A 20,838-nucleotide genomic window follows, 5' to 3' on the forward strand; every position below is an offset into this window, starting at 1 on the left:
AATGTATTTCCCCGTGTTAACTCCAATGTCCTCCAACTTATTGAAACCGAAGTTTTTAAGATCCCTCTACAAAGTTGGGCAAGTTCTGTTAAACATTTTAGATTTAAACATAAATACATACATATACAACTAAATATTGTTTAGTATATATCAACAAAACCCCAAATAATTAAATTCTAAGCAAAGTATGGACCTGTTGAAATTTTCCTATTGTGTTCTTAGTTCTGAAAGTTATTTTTAAACCAAATTTTGACAAATGTTTTGAAAGTTTTTTACTGGGTTCTGCTATGTATATAATTGTTTTGAATTGTTCGTGTTCTGTATTAGGTTTCGGATAAATAGAGTTTACTGTGGTCTGGATTTGTTTTTTATTTATAATTTTATCTATAATGCACGGATTGCAGCCGTTGTTCAGTGCAATTTGTTTAATGTTATTAAGTTCTTTTTGATTTGAGCTGTTATGTATGACTGTGTCCGTGCGCAGCTCAAATCACCTTTATACATAAAAAATGGCTGCATTTCACTCTTTTATATACAGACTTCTTCATACACCACTCTCCTTTATTGAACTTAAGTTCTCACAACATTAATTAAGGTTTTATTGTCATTTTTTGGTATATATAGTAGCAGGTAGTTTGTAAATATTACATTTGATAAAGACACGAAACAAATGTCATGTGAATATATATAATTTCGTGAAAATCTGAACTTTTTGTTCTTATTTACTTTGTTAAACAGATTTTCATCAAGTAAAAGCCACCTCAGTTCAAACAAAAACATTTATATTATTACCAAAACATTTGGAAGTACTTCCCTAATGTTCTATCCTGTAATATCTACCGGACCCGGGTTTTACTCCAGACGGGAGGTAACTTCCATAATTGCGGACAAAAGTCAACGCAACGAAGATTGAGACAGATTATAAAATTATAAAATGCTAGTAATATAGTAAAAACATACGGATCATTTTTTGCAGAAAATGAGATATATCCTGTATGCTATCCCGGCAGGGTTCGCTCACCTGGAGGTCTTCACCGTCACGGGATACCTCTTCCCCGCGATCGTCTTCTGGTATCCAGGTTCCGCTTTGTAGAGGCGTCCATCTCTTCCGAGGAAAACCCTGGGTGGGTGTTGGCTGTCGAATGGTTCGGTCTGGTATTGATCTTGGGCACATGGTTGCGGAGGATACAGTTGGGCCCTTGGAGGGTACAAGTCCGACACGTGGCGTGCTATAGTACTACTATGGAGTAGTTTGCGATGAGGTGAATTCGGCCTAGGTAAGCGGACCTTGGGGTTTCGATACTGAACGCCGTAATCATGGCTGGAAGACAGGAGAAGCCTTTAAGTATCTGAGAATTAGCGAACCTTTCCAACACGAGTCTCATAAGCCCGTAAGAAATGGCTGCGATCGTACAGTGGCGTCCGTCCTTTTTTCGCGATTTTCCTCTGCTTTTCGCAAATCGCTATAAATCGCAACTTCAAATTTGGCGCCCGTATAGACGGTAGGTGGGGGCGTTCTGGGAGGTCGGGAAACATTTTTGAAAATATGAAAATCACGTTTGCAAGGGTGCAAGAATTTTTTTTAAAAAAATGGTTACCAACATAAAAAAAATCATTAATAGTAATATTTTTTGAAAATGTACCGGGTACGTCAGTAATTTGCAAAAAACTGAAAAAAGGGTTAATTTTTTAATGATAATTTGTTATAATCGGTTGTCGGTTAGACAGCTATACATTCTTTATTTAACGTGTGCACATATTGTACAGGGTGTTCGGGATATTTTGTGCTATAGTGTATTATAAAAGATCGTAAATTTGCAGCTATTAACTTCAGATTTGGCAGAGATGTAGAAGTCCATACTAGTAGTTAAACTTTGGGCACTATTTTATATCTTAAAGCTTGCCAAATTTCATTTTTTTAAATTTTATATTTAACGCACATCCTCAAAAATTGTAACTCTTATTTTAAGTCGATAAGTGTTATCGTTTAGCCACAAATCGACTTTTTTCAGATTTTCAGTTATTTTTTTCAAAAGAAACTTCCACAAGCTACTGTAATACTTTTTACAAAACATCTGGATTCCTCGGTTTTTGTTGAGTCGAAATAAATAAGAACTAAAAGTTCAGATGTTCACGAAATTATATTGTCAATTGTCACGTCAAAATATATAATTTCGTGGAAACCTGAACTTTTAGTTCTTATTTATTTTGATAAATGGATTTTCATCAAGTAAAAGCCACCTCAGTTCAATTTTTGTTGAGTAACGTTCGTTCAGAGCTTGACTGAAACTGGCTCGCATTTTACTCTGTACCTGCTTATATACTATTTCAAAGGGGCGGAGCTAAATAGGTGGTATAAACACCGTCTCGGATGACTGATTTCCATATTGGTGACAGGTAAATACCTGAGTCCCGGTTAAGATTGTTATTTTGCTTATAGATTCATCGGTAGAAGTAATAATTTATCGAATAAAATTTTATGTCTTAAGGCTCTTTCATGTTCTTTGAGCCCAGTTGACATTTTTCGTCTGGTTTCTCCAAAGTATTCTTTGCCGCGTATGCATGGAATTCTGTTAACTCCTGACATCTCAAATGAAAGGCTTCCAAAAATATATTCGCGATGACTAGTTATAGTGGAAACTAAGTAAAACTATCAGTTTTCCCTGTAAAGGGTTTTAATAAAAAAGCTAGATATTTTGCTTCAAAATATGTTGGAGAACCAATGGTGCTGACAATAGAACGAAACACCTTAAAATTTTAATCGATAAAACTAAAATTATTGCATGCAATCAATTCTTTTACCAAGGCAAAATCCGAGAATCAATAAAAATCTATAGGCAACGATATCCGCGACCTTTTGTCAATATGGTTTCACCAAGGTTTTTTTTTCGCCTCCATCCATAGTTAATTTTCTTAACTTACAAACATCACAATAAATTTTATGAATTTATGTACTCACTTGACGGGTAAAAATTTGACAATGTCATTTTGTCATGATCAACTAATATTATAGAAATAGTCTTAGACAGAAATAAGGGCAAACATTAGACAAGTTAAATTAAATCGCGAATTGTTCTACCAACGAAAAATCCCATATGGAAATCAGTCACCCGAGACGGTGTTTATGCTCCTAATTTAGCTCCGCCTCCCTCAAACTATATATAAGTAGGTACAGAGTCAGATGCGACATGGTTTCAGGCAAGCCCTGAAGGAGCCAACAGGATGATTGGCGAAACGTCAGCAAGTTGGACTCAATAAAAACCGACATTTTTTAAAAAGTATTAGATTTACAATCATGAATCAAGAAGCTTATAAAAAATGGCTAAATAATCATCGACAACTATAACGGACTTCAATAAAATATTACAGACGATCTTGGACCTCTTAAAGGAGGTAACAATAAAACAAATATATAACTATTCAGTAGAACAACATAATTTATGTCCATGCTAAACCGCACTGTATTCTCAGTGTGACTCGGACTATAGAGACGCGCGTCAACGGCGGAAAACAATTAACACGTAAATTATGCACAATGGCGTAGCATATAGAATACGAAATTACGGTGTTACGAAGGGGGGGAAAGTTTAAGTTTCCGCCAAAGGACCGAATCCGGACGTTTGACACGCAAGACTCTCGGGTCTTAATAAATTAATCACCCCCCAACCCGTACGAAACGGATCTTGAGCGTCACGAAGTCGGGACGGATGGGGTCTACTTCCGGTTGATGAAGACGTATCGAAGGACACTTCCGTTTTTTGCGGAAGTCGCACGGTATACGCCATACCAACATTTTTAGCAACTTAAGGTAACGGATATTCATAACGTTTAAGCGTCTAATATACAGAGTGTCTCACGACATTACTGAAGCAGTTCGAGAGCGGGGTGATTTCAAGTTAGCTAGGGGGAACTAGTCAGTTCCCCCTGTGATCCCCCAGGCGGAAGAACTTTTACCAAATCCGTTTAATTATCCGTATTAATATTACCTTGGAAAAATTAAAAAAACATCAAACACGCAGCAAAGGAAGCTTTGGAAACTCTAGAAATAACACAACATAAAGACAAATAGAACAAAACGCTACAGTTTACCAAAGAAATTAAAGATCTTAAGCGTACCATATCAAGATACGCTTCACCACAACCTTTCCCAAGACAATGAGTCCAAAAGCAACCCCACACTTGCCACTGGTGTCCTTCCTGGTCCAAAAATCTGTCGATCCGCCATAGAAAAAATTCCATTTGACATACCAGGTGTTTACGGCATTCAATACATATGAGTAAAACAGCTTTAAGACTATAACAAATAAACTCCTCAGCAGTTGCCGAACACAATTACGAACCCCGATATCAAATTTTATTGGATAAAAATAAAATTCTTGGGTGTAATCAATTCTTTTACCAATGAAAAATCTGAGGAATCAAGAGAAATCTATAATCAACGATACCCTCGACGTTGGTCTTTACTTTTCATCAATGTGAGTAGTATGCAGTATAAGTAGTCTTCTGGGTATTGATTCATCGAATTTTCCTCTATACTCCGGGTGTTCTATACTTTAGTAATTTTTATTTTTAATCCATTCTTGTTATATTGGGCACTATTTACTTTGTTTTTTAATATCAACCACAAATTTTCAATTACATTTAAGTTTGATGACTGGGCTGGGGTCGTTGTCATGGTAGAACCGATAATTGTCACCCATATTTAATTTTGGGCACTAGCAACCAGATGCTGCCTTAATATATCCAATTACACATATTGGTTTATATTTCGTTCAATGAAATGCATTTTACAATGCTTTACCGTAGCTTTAAAATTTTTCCATTTTAATTGTTCCTTAGGCTTTCTCCATACTGATGTTGAACTTGAAATCTTTATCGATATGTTCCCTGGCGAATGCCAATCTCGCGCGTCTATTTCTTCGGCTGAGGAAAAGCTTACAGGTTTTCAAACTGTCTGTCCACCTCGACACACATTTTTGGAGCACTTTTTTGGATAATTCGATACCTCTTTTACAATACATCTGTTCTCACATTTATTGGAGATCTTATTTGACTTATTCTCGACCCTATTTTCGTTACAGTGACGCCCAATGATATGCTGAACAGTTGACGGACATTTATTTACCATATGTCTCTTTTTCTGTAATTTCTCTCAGAAATTGTAGTCCGACTACCCAATTTAAAAAAAAATCGTTTTACTGAACGAAAACGTGTTTTAACATGTCGAACTAAACAAGGAACAATTGCAGGAATAAATAAAAGTCTTGGTAAATTTCAAACTGATATTAGTTTTTTTTTTGCATCGTTTAAGCTGTTAGTCACTGCATAGTATTACAGTAGCCTGTGGAAGTTTCTTTGAAAAATCCAGGTCAATCAGATTCTGATAATCAGAGATGATGATCAAGTTTTGACTACGTAAACGTAAACGTAAATTTTATCAATTTAATTACTCACTTGTGAAGTAAAAATTTGACAATGTATGTGTGAATGACGACTAATTTTATAGCAATAGGGTTAGACAGAAATAAGGGCACAAATTAAATCGCAAAGTATTAAAAATAGGTACATGATATACATAATAAATGTTGTAGGTTTTTGTAAGACCTTTTATAAAAAATAATATATCAGTTATCTGTGTGACTTGGACTATAGAAGTGGTGGAAAACCAAATAGGCGGGGAGCCTACTTACCCTTGGGGCGGCGCCTGCCGAAAAGTTCTAACTCGAGATCCCTTCTCGCCGTACCCTTCGATCTGCAAAACAAAAAGTTCTAATTATTTACAAAATTAAAATTATTTTTATTACCTACTTAAATTACTTAAAATTATTCACATAATATATCAGTATCACTATCGCTATTATCGCCTGTTCTAAGTATTATTTGTTCTATATTATTTGCAATATGGATATACGATTGTTCTGCGTTTTCTATATGTTTAACAGAATTTACCCAACTTTGTGGAGGGATGTTAAAAACTTCGGTTTTTAAAAGTTTGAGGATATTGGAGATAACACGGGGAAAAACATTATTACGACGAATGGCAGATTTCAGTTGGTGCCAACATTGAACAATGGGATTAAATATACAGTGGTAAGGTAGAAGCCTTAAAACTGTATGCCCTAGATTTTTTTAAAAATTATCATAGACGTATTCCTTTTGTAGGTTCAAGCTTTGTAGAACCTCATTTAATTGCTTTTTGGTACAATCTTCGTGAAAATAAATGTCGTTATTATACATGTAGTTTTGGATTGTTGCTTTTGTGTCACATGAGGAAGGGGTTTTAGTCAACTGTCTACTGCAATAAATTGCATTGTCCATTACAATTAAGCTATTGGGAGGAATGTTTGGAGTGGTTTGTTTTTAAACCAACTTTCAAATAAATCAGCGATGGTGTCTTCATGGTAATCCAAAGAAGAATTTTTAATATTTTTCGCAGACAGACAAAGTCCATTCGGAATCCAACCATCTTTAGAGCCAGCATACAAAATAGTTATTCTTTTACCTCTTTTTGATGGCGCGTTTGTTTTACACTCATCAGTTGAGTCAACCCAACCCTTTTCCAGGGTATCATAAGTGTCGAACCAGGTTTTATCCAAGTAAATAATTGGCCTTTGTTGTTCTCTGTAAATCCTAATTTTTTCTAGATATTGCAGTCGCCATTTCCGAATTCTAAAAGATTCCATTAAAACTTGCCTTTTGTCAATTTTTTATTTATTTTTTTTTAAACCCATGTGTTGAATACACTTAAATAAGTACATACATTTAACACCGGTTTTATATTTTTCAAGCCTCCTAATTAAGATATCTAATGTAGGCACGCTTTGTTCCTCGTATAACTAGTAAATTTTACGCCGTATCATATCTTGATCACTTTCATCTACACTCGAGAAAATGTCAGCATCGCTTCTTTTTTTCCTCGCTGAAATGGGATTATTCACAATTTCCTATACAGTTGATGTTGGAATTTTCGTCAATGTGGCCGTTTCTTCTAAATATGCTTGCTTGCTGGCACCTCGTTCAATGAGAGTCAAATAAACATTTCTTATAACTTCCTTAGTCTCACTAGAATAGTGTTTTCTACATTTGGGCTGGAGCATCTCCTGAGACACACTAGACTCGCACGTATCTTGCATAATTTGCACACGATTCAACACACGCTGTATTACACACGAAATAAGAATGATTACTAATAAACTTAAACTAAGTAGTATACCAAACCAAAGAATATTAAACACAGGTAAGTATAAAATTATTTTCTCTTACGGACAACAATTTTAACGGAATTTAAATTCCGAAACTTTAGGTGATAATCTTGTTGGATTGGATGTTAATGACCACCCTTGGTTAATACCTTTCAAATATATCTATATCTATGAACAGACCATACCTCATCTCTAGGCGAATCCGACTCTTTCCCGGTCAAATTCGGACTGTCAATCGCGTCGTAGCGATCGTCGTAGTCGCCATTTTGCCAGTCGTAGCTCGCGACGTCACGAGGATGGCCGTAGTCCGCCGCGCCTTCGTCGAGGTCCATAATTTTATTCTTTCCGTCGATCTATGAAAATTTTAATAGACCATCGTTTTTCTCCTTTCTACGTTGCACCGTTCTCACCTTTTTTGCAGTGGCGCGAGGTCAGAGATTACCTTTTTAGATAAGAAAAAAGCAGCCCTTCATCGAACACAGAATCTACGCGAGAATCCCTTCGCAGCGTCGGATCTTCTGTCTTTTAGTTCATATTCTGACGTCTGTCGCGATCAGACCTGCGCGAAAGCGCTAGTGTCAATTTTTATTCTGTGACGTCACGCTCCCTTTATTTTTTTTTTTGGAATTCCGAATAAAGTAAATAAAATAACTGATAAGCATTATTTGTTACAATTTATTACTTTATAATATGTGTTTATATATGAAAACACACATTTGACAATAAATATTTCAAGTTGGAATCGAAGGAAGACAAGACAAGCACGTTACGAGTATAAATGCCATTTCAAGCGTTTTTTTTTTTAAGTGTTGATTGATCACTTTTTGTATAGACTATGGAAATTGCTATTTATAAATACTGTATTGTTTGTTTTTGTTGAGTGCAACTTCTAAAAATTCAGGCCAAATTTTCATTGCGAAGTTGGATAAACTGAAAAAGAAGCTAGAAATTGAGATGGAGATTTAATTACCTTCAAGAAATTAAAAGACATATATTAGACAACAGATCCATAATTTACCCTGATGAAACATTGTTCGATCCATACGACACTCCAAAAATGGGTTGGTTGTTTTCAGTTAAACTCTGAAGAGGCCAACAGGATGATTGGCGAAACGTTAGCAAGCTCGACTCAACAAAAACCGACGCAGGAGGAATCCAGAAGTTTTGTGAAAAGTATCACAGCAACCTGTGGAAGTTTCTTTGGAAAATTTTGGAAATTGCAAAGCACCAGCCTCATCAAGTTCAAAAACTGAAATCCAGCAATATTTGTTAGCAAATTATATTTATTTTGAATTCAGTTACAAAATAACGAAACTTACATTATATTATTAACAAAATAACGATTAATTACGAGTTTAGGTCATCTGAATTGCCTCGCTACCACTAAAGGCTTGGCCTTGCCTGCATATGGCAGGCCGTTGTTTCAATGTGTCTGACGCTGTAGGTGGTCTTCATCATCTAATATCAAAATTGCAGGATTTTTATTTGTTTCTCATAAAAAATTTTTCACTAATCAGTTCAATAAGAGTGCTCTTAGGCCATCTCCCTCATGTATTCCAGATTTGATATTCGTTTAATTCATTTTTCATTTTAATTTTGATTTTCTTGTTAGTTTTAATGTCTTTATTCATCCTCGAAATTCTGCTGGGCTTTTTTTTTCTTTTAGTAGTTTTAATACCTCTCTTAATCTGCCATTGATCTTAGTATTGTTTACCTGTTTTGTCGGAAGCCTTACAGAGATCTTATTGTGATGGTACTGTAAATGCTAGGATTCTTTTTCTCTGTAATAATATCTTCTTTTGTTTTGTTGTTCTGACGACTTTTTGTCCTCAAGAGCTAATAAAATGGCCAAACTGAAGTTGGATATCTTGTAAACTCTAAACTCATTTAAAGTATAACTTTAAATTCTCCTTTGTGTGATATGTTCTTGTAATGGATTTACATTAAATATAACAGATGTAACAGTACTATAGATACACAACGGGTAATAAGGTGGTAAGGGCGCATTTGCGTATAAGTAGTGAATTCGAAGTGAAAAGAAGAACGACAACAAATACAGATCAACTAGACATGCAAAACCTTGCGGAAAATAAAAATCTAGACAAAGAGAAAATAAAATAACAATTAATGCAGCACCCAGACCGTAAAAATCCGGAAAAAAACGACTCTCTAACAAAAACATTGAGACATGTCGCAATAGGAGTAGCTATGGATGGATAAAATATAAAAAAAAGAATAATAGAGTTCTATTTTGCAACCGCTCATGGACATCTAGTATAGGCATTTACCTATTTTTTTTCCTAAACCCTATATTTAATTGTTTTTCTATACTACTACACTACTATACTACTAGTTTGGTAATTTAACCAGCTTCGTATATCTACTCATTACAAAGTTAGGAATGATGAAAACCTAATTTAATGTTAATGTGAATAGAAAAAACGTAAACAGAGGAGAAATAAATAAAAATTATGATACGTCAATTTTTTCCGCTTATTCGACCATTGCGCGATTCCTGCTGAGTTCCGCAGGACGGAGGCGGTCTCGCAGAAAGACGCGGCCTCGACGTCGATGTCAGCGTCAGTCGCCTCTGGAATTTCGGCCTGTTTAGATCCTTAGGGAACGTGCCGTTCCGCGTTTTCCGCGTTTTCCACGAATCGACGCACCAACTTTTGTTCGCTCCGTAACTTTGAAGTTTCCGTGAATGAAGTTTGACCCGTGAGGTTTCGATTATCGCATGGAAGGGGTGAGTTTTTCTTTTTTTGCTTTTTTTTTTCACAGAAGAAAAATCCAGCGGCAAGCGGTAGGTCGTTTCAAACTTTTCTAATCATAAATTAAATAATACATTTTCTGAGAAAGAGTTTCACATTGTTTCAACTTTAATTTAAATCACTCAAACACCAATAAGAAGTTGCTGTTGACGGTAATAACGACATTATCATAAACAATCGCGTATTGGCTAATTTAATAAAATCTCACAGTGACAACTAACAGTAAATTGGAAGATCTTAGTATTTAGAAGAGCAGATAGAGGAAAAACACTCATAACTCTCGATTCTCTAGAATATATTACAAAAACCAACCAGTTCATACAATTACAGATTCATTACTTTTTAATGACATTGAAAAGTAAGAATTAATAATCATGAATACTTAACCTCAAAAATTATTTTGTAGCAGAATCATCACTAAAACCTTCAACAAAATTAATAAAAATTTTAGTCATAGTCCGCAAGGTAAAAACATTGAAATTCCTGCTAAATCAATTCTAGTTTTAATTGATGTCCAAAACCTATTTCGTAGCTTTCCATGACGAAATGAACAGAGACAAATCAAGCCCATCATAAAACAAGGCACGTTTTGATAATTTATAAGTTTAGACCAAAATTATTTTGAATTTAATTATATTATATATTTATATTATTTATATTATTTAATTATGGGAAACCCTCTTGCAGAAATTTTCATGGACAATATCACACATAGACATCCTCCAAATTGAAGATTTTTTTGGTGGTATAGATGCTTAGGTGATGTTTTTGCTCACGTACCCTCACATATACAAAATGGCTGCCTCCTATTCTTTATTTACCACTTTCTACCGAAAATTTTGAAAAATAATAAAATATTATTAAACAATGACAATGGTTTCGACCGTTTTCAATAATATATACCAGAACATGGAGAAGTTAAGAGAAATATTAAAATTGATTCACGCGGGCATACTGTTTCCTTTGTAATACCAAGTTTGCCATGGAAAAGCGAATATTCGGCTGTGAAATTCACTCCCTAATTTATATTTTAATTTTGTTTAGATTATACCTTTTTTATCATTATTCTTCTGCTAGTGCCTATAAAATCTTGTTTATCATTACTTTATTTGCATTTTTATTTACTTTGTATTTACAAAGTTTACTATATATATTTTTTTTTTAAATAAAAACTTTGGTCGTAGATGTAGTTATTTTCAGGTAGTCCTGAATACGAATCTGTTATCTGTCATTTCCATTTTGAAAAAAATCCAAAAAGTACTTCTCGCTTCTCGCTGCAAAAAACTGTGCCATCTCTGTAATAAGATCTATCCCGGACAAAAGAATTATCAAAATTGAGCTATAAAGAAACCTTCGACAAGATCAATGTAGTAGTTACGTAGTCCTGGATAGGAACTTGTTGACACTTTTTCTATATTTGACATCTAAAATTAGTCCAGCCGGTCATAACTTTAGGTTGATGTAAAAAGAAACATAAGCTTTTTATATTGGTATAGTTAGGATCTAGCTAATCCTGAATAAGATTTCTTTGCCTATATATTGGATTAAGATTCCCCAATAGTACTTCTCTGTTGTCTTTCTTTTGTAAATAGTCACAGTTAAAGGTTTTAGTTTATTTTTCAGAGATCCATAAAACAAAAAAATATCAAAATCGATCCATAAACAAAGATTTCACAAAGGTGTATAGTTCTTAAGTGGTACACGCTGTATATAAATGGCGGATATTGTCGTAAAAATAGCTGTGAAAATCTGAACATTTTTTGTTCTAATTTAATTGTGTTAAATGGATATTCATCAAGTAACAGTCACCTCAGTTCAAGAAAGAAATATTACGCAGAAATTATCAGAACGAATAAATCCAATAGTATACAGGGTGTCCCGTTAAAAAAAATCAAATTTGACGCTAGTTTTCCGACAGTTTATATTTATTTTTTCTTATCCGTTTTAAATTCGCTACCAATTCGATCGACTAATTTATACGGAACGTTTAACTTCCGACCGCATAACGAAACCCCCGAAATAATGAAACTGTGACGCTACGCAGTAAATTTAATCATTTTGTCCGATCGGGTCGAGCTTGCATCGGCAGATTGCTAATTATTTATTGTCCCTTTGTTCGACGCGCGCTCGCTGCAATCGCTGACATCTGCTTTTTAAGCGGCGCAGTCGGTAGGATCGCCGATAAAATAAAATGACGGGCACGTCTATCCTGGTTTAAGCTTGGTTTTGGTAAACGAAGGTCCTGTTTTGACAAAAGTTAATAAAAATGATAATGACTTCGTTATCACAGAGAATACTCGTAATAATAAAAATTAATAAAGATGCCCAAAATAAAAAAAGATGATTAGTGATAAGTAGATCAGGTTAGAGAGTCAAATACTCTTGCCCGGTAGGTATTAAAGGCTAGAACATTAGGGACGGACTCTCAAACGTTTTGGTAATAATTTGTCTTTTTTGTTTATTCAGGTAGGTGTAATCTTACACTAAGAAAAAACGACGACATTAAATATATCAGAATCGTCATTAATATTAATTATAATGGGATTTATGTTTTTTTTGTATAGAAATGTATGCTGTACTGAACTTTTCCATCTGTCAATTGGTATGTTGTTAAATTTTTTTCTCAAATTTGAGACACTGGTACTTAAATACACTACTCTTCGAAGTAACTTGAATGACGCTGAAGAAATTAATACGTTCTTTTCGCAGTTACTTTTGTTTTGAATTCACAAATCTTGCTGATGTTCATAAATATATTCATGAAATTAAAACAAATGCCACTGGGCTTGACCAAATCTCTCCACCTATGCTTAAATATTGCAGTCCTTAAATTGATAAGTATGTCACTCGCATTATAAATTCTTCCATGGAAGTAAACTATTTTCCAAAAAGCTGGAAAATGTCACTTGGAAAACCATTACCTAATAATGCCCCGACAAGTTTCAATGACGTAAGAATAATAATTATATTACCGTCACAATCAAAAATTTACAAAAAAGTTCTTTATAATCAAATGTATACATATATAATGGAACCAGAAAGTCAGTGCAGTTTTAAATGAAAGTCAAGTACTGCAGAATGCTTGTGTTCGTTTTATTACGGGTCTTCGAAAATATGACCATGTATCTGCTGGATATCGTCAACTTATATTCGTTATGAAAATTATCCATAACCTCAATTCACTCAGTTTGCTGAGAGAGCGGCTTATTCCTAGGAGTACTATCCATTCTGTGAATGTAAGATACAGGTACAGACTAACGATGCCACATCATCAGAGAGCCTTGTTTCATAGACCTTTCACATTCAACGCAATTACTCCTAGTGTTACAAATTTGATAAAAAATATAGTCAATAACAGACTGAGAGCTGGCAAAATTCAGTACAGCACATTATAAAAAATTGGGATTCACATTTCTATGCAAAACAACATAAATCCTATTATAATAATCTCAATGACGACTCGATAGTGAAATAAAATTAGAATATATATGTATAGATGTTTTCAGTTATTAATTTATTGTATACATGTCATTGTTTTTCTTAGTGTAATTTAATTAGTAAACAAAAAAATATTATTACCTTATATTTCATTGTACCCAAAGAACCATATTATAATTCTTAAAACCTATACATTTTGAACAATGTTCCGCACTACAATAACTAATAATCAGGTGTTTTATTGTCGTCAGCACATGAGCTCGCCAATTGCCGTCGAAAGTCAAGACGTCATACTTCGAGACACACTATAATTTTCCGGTTATCGCTTCCATCTTCGTGAGAGTCGCTTATTAAAAACCAAATTAATTAACAAAGTTTCCCGCCGCAGCTTCGAGAAACCCTAACAAAATGGAGGATCGTCTCCGTTTTAATTAATAATGGAAAGCAACGTCGCGATTCTTTCAAAAAAAAAAAAAGAAAAAACGGGTCCCGATTAATACGAATTTGACGCCCGAGTTTACCGACTTTTTCGGATATACGGGAATCGAAAATAACCGCTTCTCTATTTTCGAATCCGACCGAACGCGACGGTCGCCCATAAATTAGATGATTGACTTTAATTAGACTTTCGATTATTACGGGAACCTTTTGATTGAGCCGACGAGTGCCAGGGAGAGGAAATTCTCTCTGGAGATGCAAAATAATATTAATGAAATAATTTTAATTATTTGATAATTAAAATAAAATAAGTTTTTTTTTCTAACGTATTTTTGACAGGACTGTGGCATCACGGGAGAAAATTATTTTAAACAAAAAGTTTTGATCGACCTCTATTATTTCATTTATAACGGTGCATATTAATTAATTCGGCTGAAGCCAAAATCCACACTTTTTTTATTTACTGAGACCACAATAAAATTTATGAATTAATTCGCTCAGTCGTCAGTGAAAATTTCATGTCATTTTGTCATGGTCAACTAATGTTCTAGCAATAGTCTTACACCGAAAGAAGTGTAAATATTCAAAAAATTCAAATAAATCGCAAAAATATGTGATATGGGGTTGACAGGGAATACTAGTAACATTTTAACTTTTCAATTTAAAATGATCTAAATATTCGTTTATTTTGTTCACCCTGTAGCATAGAATCTTAGAAAAATTAAAATTACTATTACGTGTAGGTTAATAAAAAAGGAGTTTTTCATTAAAAAAAATGTACGCTTTTGTGAGCCACCCTGTATACTTTAAAATAATTTTAAATGCTGCATCCTAATAATGTTATATGTCGTTGATTCACCTTGTAGAGTATTTTACTTGGCACGCCCATCAATTTGGCCCGGTCTATTCGCCTCACCGCAGTACGATGACAGTATCACGTGTCGCATTTAGGCGGGGCATTGCGTCTCCGTGGGCCCTTGCAATTAATTAATAGCACAATCGATTTTCGCTATAAATACAATTATTATTTACCATAATAACGCCGCGTTCCAAAAAAAGGCGGTCAGTTTTGATTGAGGTTTGAGGATTTGAGGATATTAAATTTTAAGCTTTAATAATTCTCGAGATAATTTTTAAACCGCTACCCAAACAAAAAATGTTCATTCTCTAACATTCAACGGCGATTAAACCCTCTAACATTATTCTGTGACTAAAGTTAACCGTGTTTCCAATAAATATAAGGAAGAATGTTGCAAAATTTGGTTTTTTCTTCTTTAAATGCTAGTCATAGTTAAAGCGAGTACTATTTTAAAGTTGACACAAACTGAGGTCTTTTCTGTGTAACGTTGTTTGCTTTATAGGAATGTTGGGGCCCATTCTGGCGAAACAACCCATTGAAAACCGCATTTCAATATCTGTATCCTAACTTAAATACGAATAAAAGACCTCGAAGTTCAAAAAAAGGAATAATTTCCACGTGCCCGAATGATATTTAAACTTAAAATTATATTATTTATCTCGATTTCTTGTTTTTTCCACTCTACCACGGATTAACATGCTTAGCGGGTTTCGAATATGTAATATTGCCTAATATTTCCTTTTATTTTACTTTATTGTATTCAAATTTATTCATTAAAATAATGTCATTCGATATTATTGACGTTATACTTTTTAAATTTCCCATCATCTGCACATAATATTCTTCATTAATCTAGTTTTGCTTTACTTCATAAACAAAGAGACCAAATCAAAAAGACTCTTGCAATTGCTTCCATCTTGCCCCCATCCGAGTTCGATATCTTTTCAAACCCGAGTCATGACAAAGCTAAAAGTCTTAATTTTTCTTCTTCCCAGAATCACATTCAAAAATTTATAAAACCAGCTTCAACACTAGGGAAACCATCAAACTATTCTCAAGTTCCAAGCACTGTGGTAAACGTATCATGACACTAACCTTCGGAGACTCTTGTAAAAGGTTTCAACTTCATCCTTCGTATTATCTCAAAAGAGGAAACCATTTCAAATGTACAGTCAATCCTAAATAAACCTAAATATAATTTTCTTGCTCTAAAATCTAATCGTGACATTGTTATTCTAAAATCGTATATTTCCTTCATGGTCATGAATGCAAGTGAATATCAAGAACAAATTCAAGGTATTCTTACAGATCCTATCTTGACTTTTGTAAAACAATACGAATACATTCACTGACATGAACTTAATGCATTGTCACATCACCCTCTGACCCAAAAACCATCCAACACTGAGGCAAGACTCAAAACACCTTACGTATCCTCTTCTCTCTAATAATTTCCACATTAGAGATATCACCCGTTCTATCACATAATACGCTTCACCACAACCTTCCAAAGACAATGAGTCCAAAAGCAACCCCACGCTTGTGACTGTTATCCTTCCTTACATTCAAAATATCAAAAGTTCTTAAGAAATTGTCGCGAATCGCCCCGCATGAGCCGCAACGGCAGACGGACTCGCGAGGGATTTACTTAGCAAACTCGGCGGCTGATTTGGGCATTAAACGACCTCCGAAATTAAACCGAAGCCCCGAAAACGAGAGATTACGTCTGGAAAGCCCGGTTAATTCCGCCCCGAATTTGTTGTCGGTTTATTTTAATCCTTGATGGAAATTTCGTACTCGATTTAAAGTAACAACAAAATCCGCGCCGCACAGATCGAATGATCGTTGAATCCAATTAAACTTTGCCGCTCTGACGCGGCTTAAAGGAGAGCTTTATCTCGTGTTTATATTGCGTTTTATTTCTCGGCGGGTATGGGCACGCGGCCTTGGGCGATTTGCCTCCAAATGTAAAAGAAGAAGAAACCGTTCTACGCTTTGACAGCGCAGCGTCTATGTTCCCGGTTCTTCGCGTAGGGGAAATTAATACAAAATAAGAGTGATAAAATCGCAAATTGCGTTCCAGGAATTGATTTATTTTTATAGAAATGCAATATGAGCCTCTCATTATTATTTATTATTTGCAACGCCGAACCAAGCTACTGCTATTGTTGTTTTCATTGTGTAAAGAATAGTGTTGTCTTATTATTTAAGTGGTTTATATAGGACTTCTACTCACAAACCCCCTGAGTGAGTCAAGTGTAAGAGAATCAAGTGCATTATATCGTCGGTTTCGAAAGTTATGAGAAAATGGTAAATACAAAACATGTAGAGTGGGCTTAAAAAAGCGTGACCAATAAATCTTTTTTGTTTAATCTCGTTTTGAATTCCTTGTAAAATTCTTCAAACTTTTTATTAATAATAATATCTAGAGCAATATCCTAATTTTTCTAAAAAAATGTTAGTTTCCACGTTTGCAAATTATTATTATAAAGAAACGCTGCTACACGAGCAACTTAAGGGACCGCAATAAAATCGATCGTTTTTAGTAATCAGAAGTTTACGTATTCTGGCCCAAATAAAAAGACCTCCATAGGATCGGGACATAAAGTGAAATGAATGTTTCCGTTTTGTTGCGACAGGCTTTATTGGAAAGTCAGCTGTTCAGTTTTAAAACTTTCCCGTGAATCGAGGACCGATATCTTTATATCAAATCACAAAGTAGGAAATAAAAACGTAACTAAGAAAAACTAGACAGATAGAGGATCTGATTATGCTGATAGGACAGCAACTCATGAAGCAACTAGGTAAAAAAATTGAGAAGGTATGCGCGGAAAATCATAACCTTGGATTCTGCGCATAAGTACAACATCACATTAACCTTTTCTACTGCAGTATCTTCTTCACCAACGTTATCTTTTGATGTCCTTTGACCACATTATGGCCACTTTCTCAATTCCAACGGATTCCTACCAACAAGTTTGTCGAAATTTTACTTAATATTTGATGAGATAACTTGCCAACTTTGTTTCCAACTTAACAGAAGTAATTAGGAACTCTGGATTCAAGATTCTATTATTTGTTATCTGACGAGCTTTGGACCAAGGCTTGAGATACGAGGGTGGGATGAAACGTTGTTTTTAATTTTTTTTTGCTTTATTTTTCAACATGATCTCCATCAACACTCCATTCCATTCCTCTAATTTGGTTATACCAGCTTTAACCCATTTTGTTCTAGTGGTGCGTTATTGCACTACATAATCTATGATTTTTTTTTGTCACATGCAGAAAATAATTTTGCACATCCGTTTAGAAATTTTATTATTATCACTAATGAAATACAAAAAAACCGTAGAAATCGCTAATTTATGTGTAAAGCAAAGATCTTAGATATGACTTCAAAAGTTAACAAAAGCGGTACATAAACTTGTATCACATTTTCAAGTAAATCCAAAATAGTAAAAAAAAATATTTTGGATTTGTATTGCCATTTTTGTTAAGTCAATAGCATGTAGATTACATCGCAGAAAACATACATTGGAAATACTATATTGATTATACTTTATCTTTTGAAAATATTTACTGGTGCGTCGATGCACCCCTGGTTTCATCCGTGAAACAAAACTTTGTTATTGCAAGTCTAGACAAGTCGGCGGCATGGAGAATAAACAGGTATTTAACTCAAAACGAATTAGAGGCGGCTATGGAGGAGATCGTAATGGATGAGGACAATAATAATGAAAGGCGTAAGTATTACTTGGATTCACGTATTCTTATGTAGTGTAGCATTCCTTCCCTTGTAAATTTATGCTAAAAATAACATATTTACAGACCATATTGACGCGGTCCATATTCCACCCGACGTGAATACCTTGAATGACGATGAAGATATGAACGATAAAATAAATCTACAAGAGTTTGAAGAAAGGTCAGATTGAGTACAGTCACACACCTATATCCGATGAATTTAGATCATGTGAGGAACTAAAAAATAAGCTTTCTGGAAAAACTCCGCTTGAAATATTTTTTATGTTTTTTGATGAAATGAACTTCTAAAATTTTGTATGCATTTTATTTTTTTCACTTCCATATGATGGTGCTCAAGATAAACCTCATTCTGACCTTGGGCTTGGCGGTGACGGTGTCATGAATGTACTTTCTGTTGTAGATAAGCCAGTAAGTCACCAAATTTTTTTTGGAAATTTTTTTTCATCATTAAATCTATTTGTACATTTAAAAACTAATGGTTATTTTGCCACCGTGAAAATAGAACAAATAAATGTCCAATGGAAAATTGTAAATCAGTTGGAAAAAAAGACCGCGGATCTGAATGTGAATCAAAACTTTCTATTGTCCGTTGGCACGACAATTTAGTTGCAACTGTGGCAAGTGACGTTTCTAGTGTAGATCCTGTCCAAAACGGAAAACGCTATAATAGAAAAGAACGGAAAGATATAAATATACCCCAACCTTATGCAATTGCCCAATACAATAGATATATGGGTGGAGTAGATTTACATGACAACGGAATTGCGCATGATATCTAATTATAAAAGTTGTACCAGTCATGGGACAGACATGTCACTGAGAAGGTGTGTAAACTAAGCTACCCTACTTACAAGACCTATTGGTATTTATGGGACCTCTTACAAACCGTAAAGTATATAAACATCTTTTAATTGTATGTAATTTTTATAGTTGTAACGACAAATCACTATACGAGGACCGTTCAAAAAGTAATTGGGCGGGCTACGTAAGTTCGATATTCGATTTTTCTTTCTTATGTTGGTACATATGCCCTAACATATGTTCACAGTTTCAGCCAGTTTGCACGTGCAAACAATTCACGGATTTTGAATCACTCATCATTGCTTGTGTCTAACTTTTGGGTCAAAAACAAAACCGCAATCATGCCTCAGCCCACTGCGACTTTTTTCTATTCCCGAAACGGCTATACCAGAGGTGCTTCGAGGATTGGAAGAAACATTGACACAAGAAGGGGAAGATTACTTTAAAGCGGACAATATTAATTTTGATAAATAAACAAAATACAAATGTTTATCTGGGTACATAATATACAAAATTAAGCAACATTACCCTCCAATACCATTTATAAATAACCAAACCACACTAATCCAACATGGGGTCCTCGAGGCACTCCAAGAAGAGCTTCCTCCGTCTCGCGATGTCCGATGAACATTTGTGATGTGTCCAAGACTTCTTCACTACGTTCACATTAGTGAAAGTTTGAAAAACCAACATGGACAACAACGGAATGTCAAAAAAAAATACACATTCGACCAATCGTCGCAGTGACGGCCCTTAATTGATAACGTTTTATTGGTGAGAAAGCAACGTCTCGCATTCCGCAATCTAATATAACGCAAACGGGCTGAAAGTAAATACTTTTTATCCGAAACGGGACACCGATAATTGAAAATCGCCGTATCGATAACGAGAGTGATTCCGTGCGTGACAATAACCCATATTTCGCATTAACTATCGAATACGATATCGCGGATCGATATGTTTAACCTTCGCAATTAAAATTGGTTCGTCGACGAATAATGCCGATTGAATGACTTGGTGAAGAGCCTGCCTGTAAAATGTTTCTTCCTTCGTCGCGGAAAAGTGAAGCGAATTTTCCGATAGTAAGTAAGCAGACTAGGCTGGCCATAATGATCGGCAATACAAAAGAAATTTAACCAGATATTTAGTAAGCTAATAGAGCAGTAATTAAAAGAAAATTTTAATAGGCTTGTTACTTTCGAAAATCGATGAGACTAAATTTTTCGAAAGTATCTGCGCTCGTATAACAAATTTATATCATGGTAACGGTAAGTCCTACGGATCGCGGTTGATACAAAAATGATCACCGTCGAAAAAAAAAACAATTTTTTTTGACTGTTTGTCCGTTCTCCGTTCTCCGCTCCCATCTTTTGGTTTTTCCTGAATAACTTTCGAACAAAATTGGCCCCGATTCGACGCCGGTATCTTTTTTTCGAGATTTTCGACTGTTTTTTGGACCTTGTTATGAAACACGGTAAGTGTCCGAAATTTGAAGCGATCGACTTCCATATTTGGCACATATATGCAGCTTTGCTCCGTGACGGAACTTATTGAAAATGGGGGG

General features: G+C 34.7%; 2 protein-coding genes across 4 annotated transcripts in view; one reads left to right on the forward strand and one right to left on the reverse strand.

Annotated features, from left to right (window-relative positions):
- The window catches only part of LOC132703450 (uncharacterized), a 30,634-nt gene extending 16,981 nt beyond the window's left edge, over positions 1-13,653 (reverse strand). For 2 of the 3 annotated variants that reach the window (XM_060672707.1, XM_060672706.1), the window contains exons 1-5: positions 13,553-13,613; positions 7,613-7,761; positions 7,388-7,555; positions 5,691-5,752; positions 1,022-1,321 (exon numbers count right to left, since the gene is read on the reverse strand). In XM_060672707.1, coding sequence (XP_060528690.1) covers positions 1,022-1,321; positions 5,691-5,752; positions 7,388-7,534 — 509 coding nt within the window. In that variant the 5' untranslated portion in view covers positions 7,535-7,555; positions 7,613-7,761; positions 13,553-13,613. Of the gene's footprint in view, positions 1-1,021; positions 1,322-5,690; positions 5,753-7,387; positions 7,556-7,612; positions 7,762-13,552 lie in introns of all 3 variants that reach the window. The other variant, XM_060672708.1, reaches the window with a different exon arrangement.
- LOC132703451 (octopamine receptor 1-like) overlaps positions 9,808-20,838 on the forward strand; it is a 96,467-nt gene continuing 85,436 nt past the window's right edge. The window contains exon 1 of the mRNA XM_060672711.1: positions 9,808-9,948. The gene's annotated coding sequence lies outside the window, so the exon portion shown is untranslated. The remainder of the gene's footprint in view (positions 9,949-20,838) is intronic.

This window comes from Cylas formicarius, unplaced genomic scaffold (assembly GCF_029955315.1).
Source record: "Cylas formicarius isolate icCylForm1 unplaced genomic scaffold, icCylForm1.1 PGA_scaffold_6__28_contigs__length_40554024, whole genome shotgun sequence".
Taxonomy (NCBI): domain Eukaryota; kingdom Metazoa; phylum Arthropoda; class Insecta; order Coleoptera; family Brentidae; genus Cylas; species Cylas formicarius.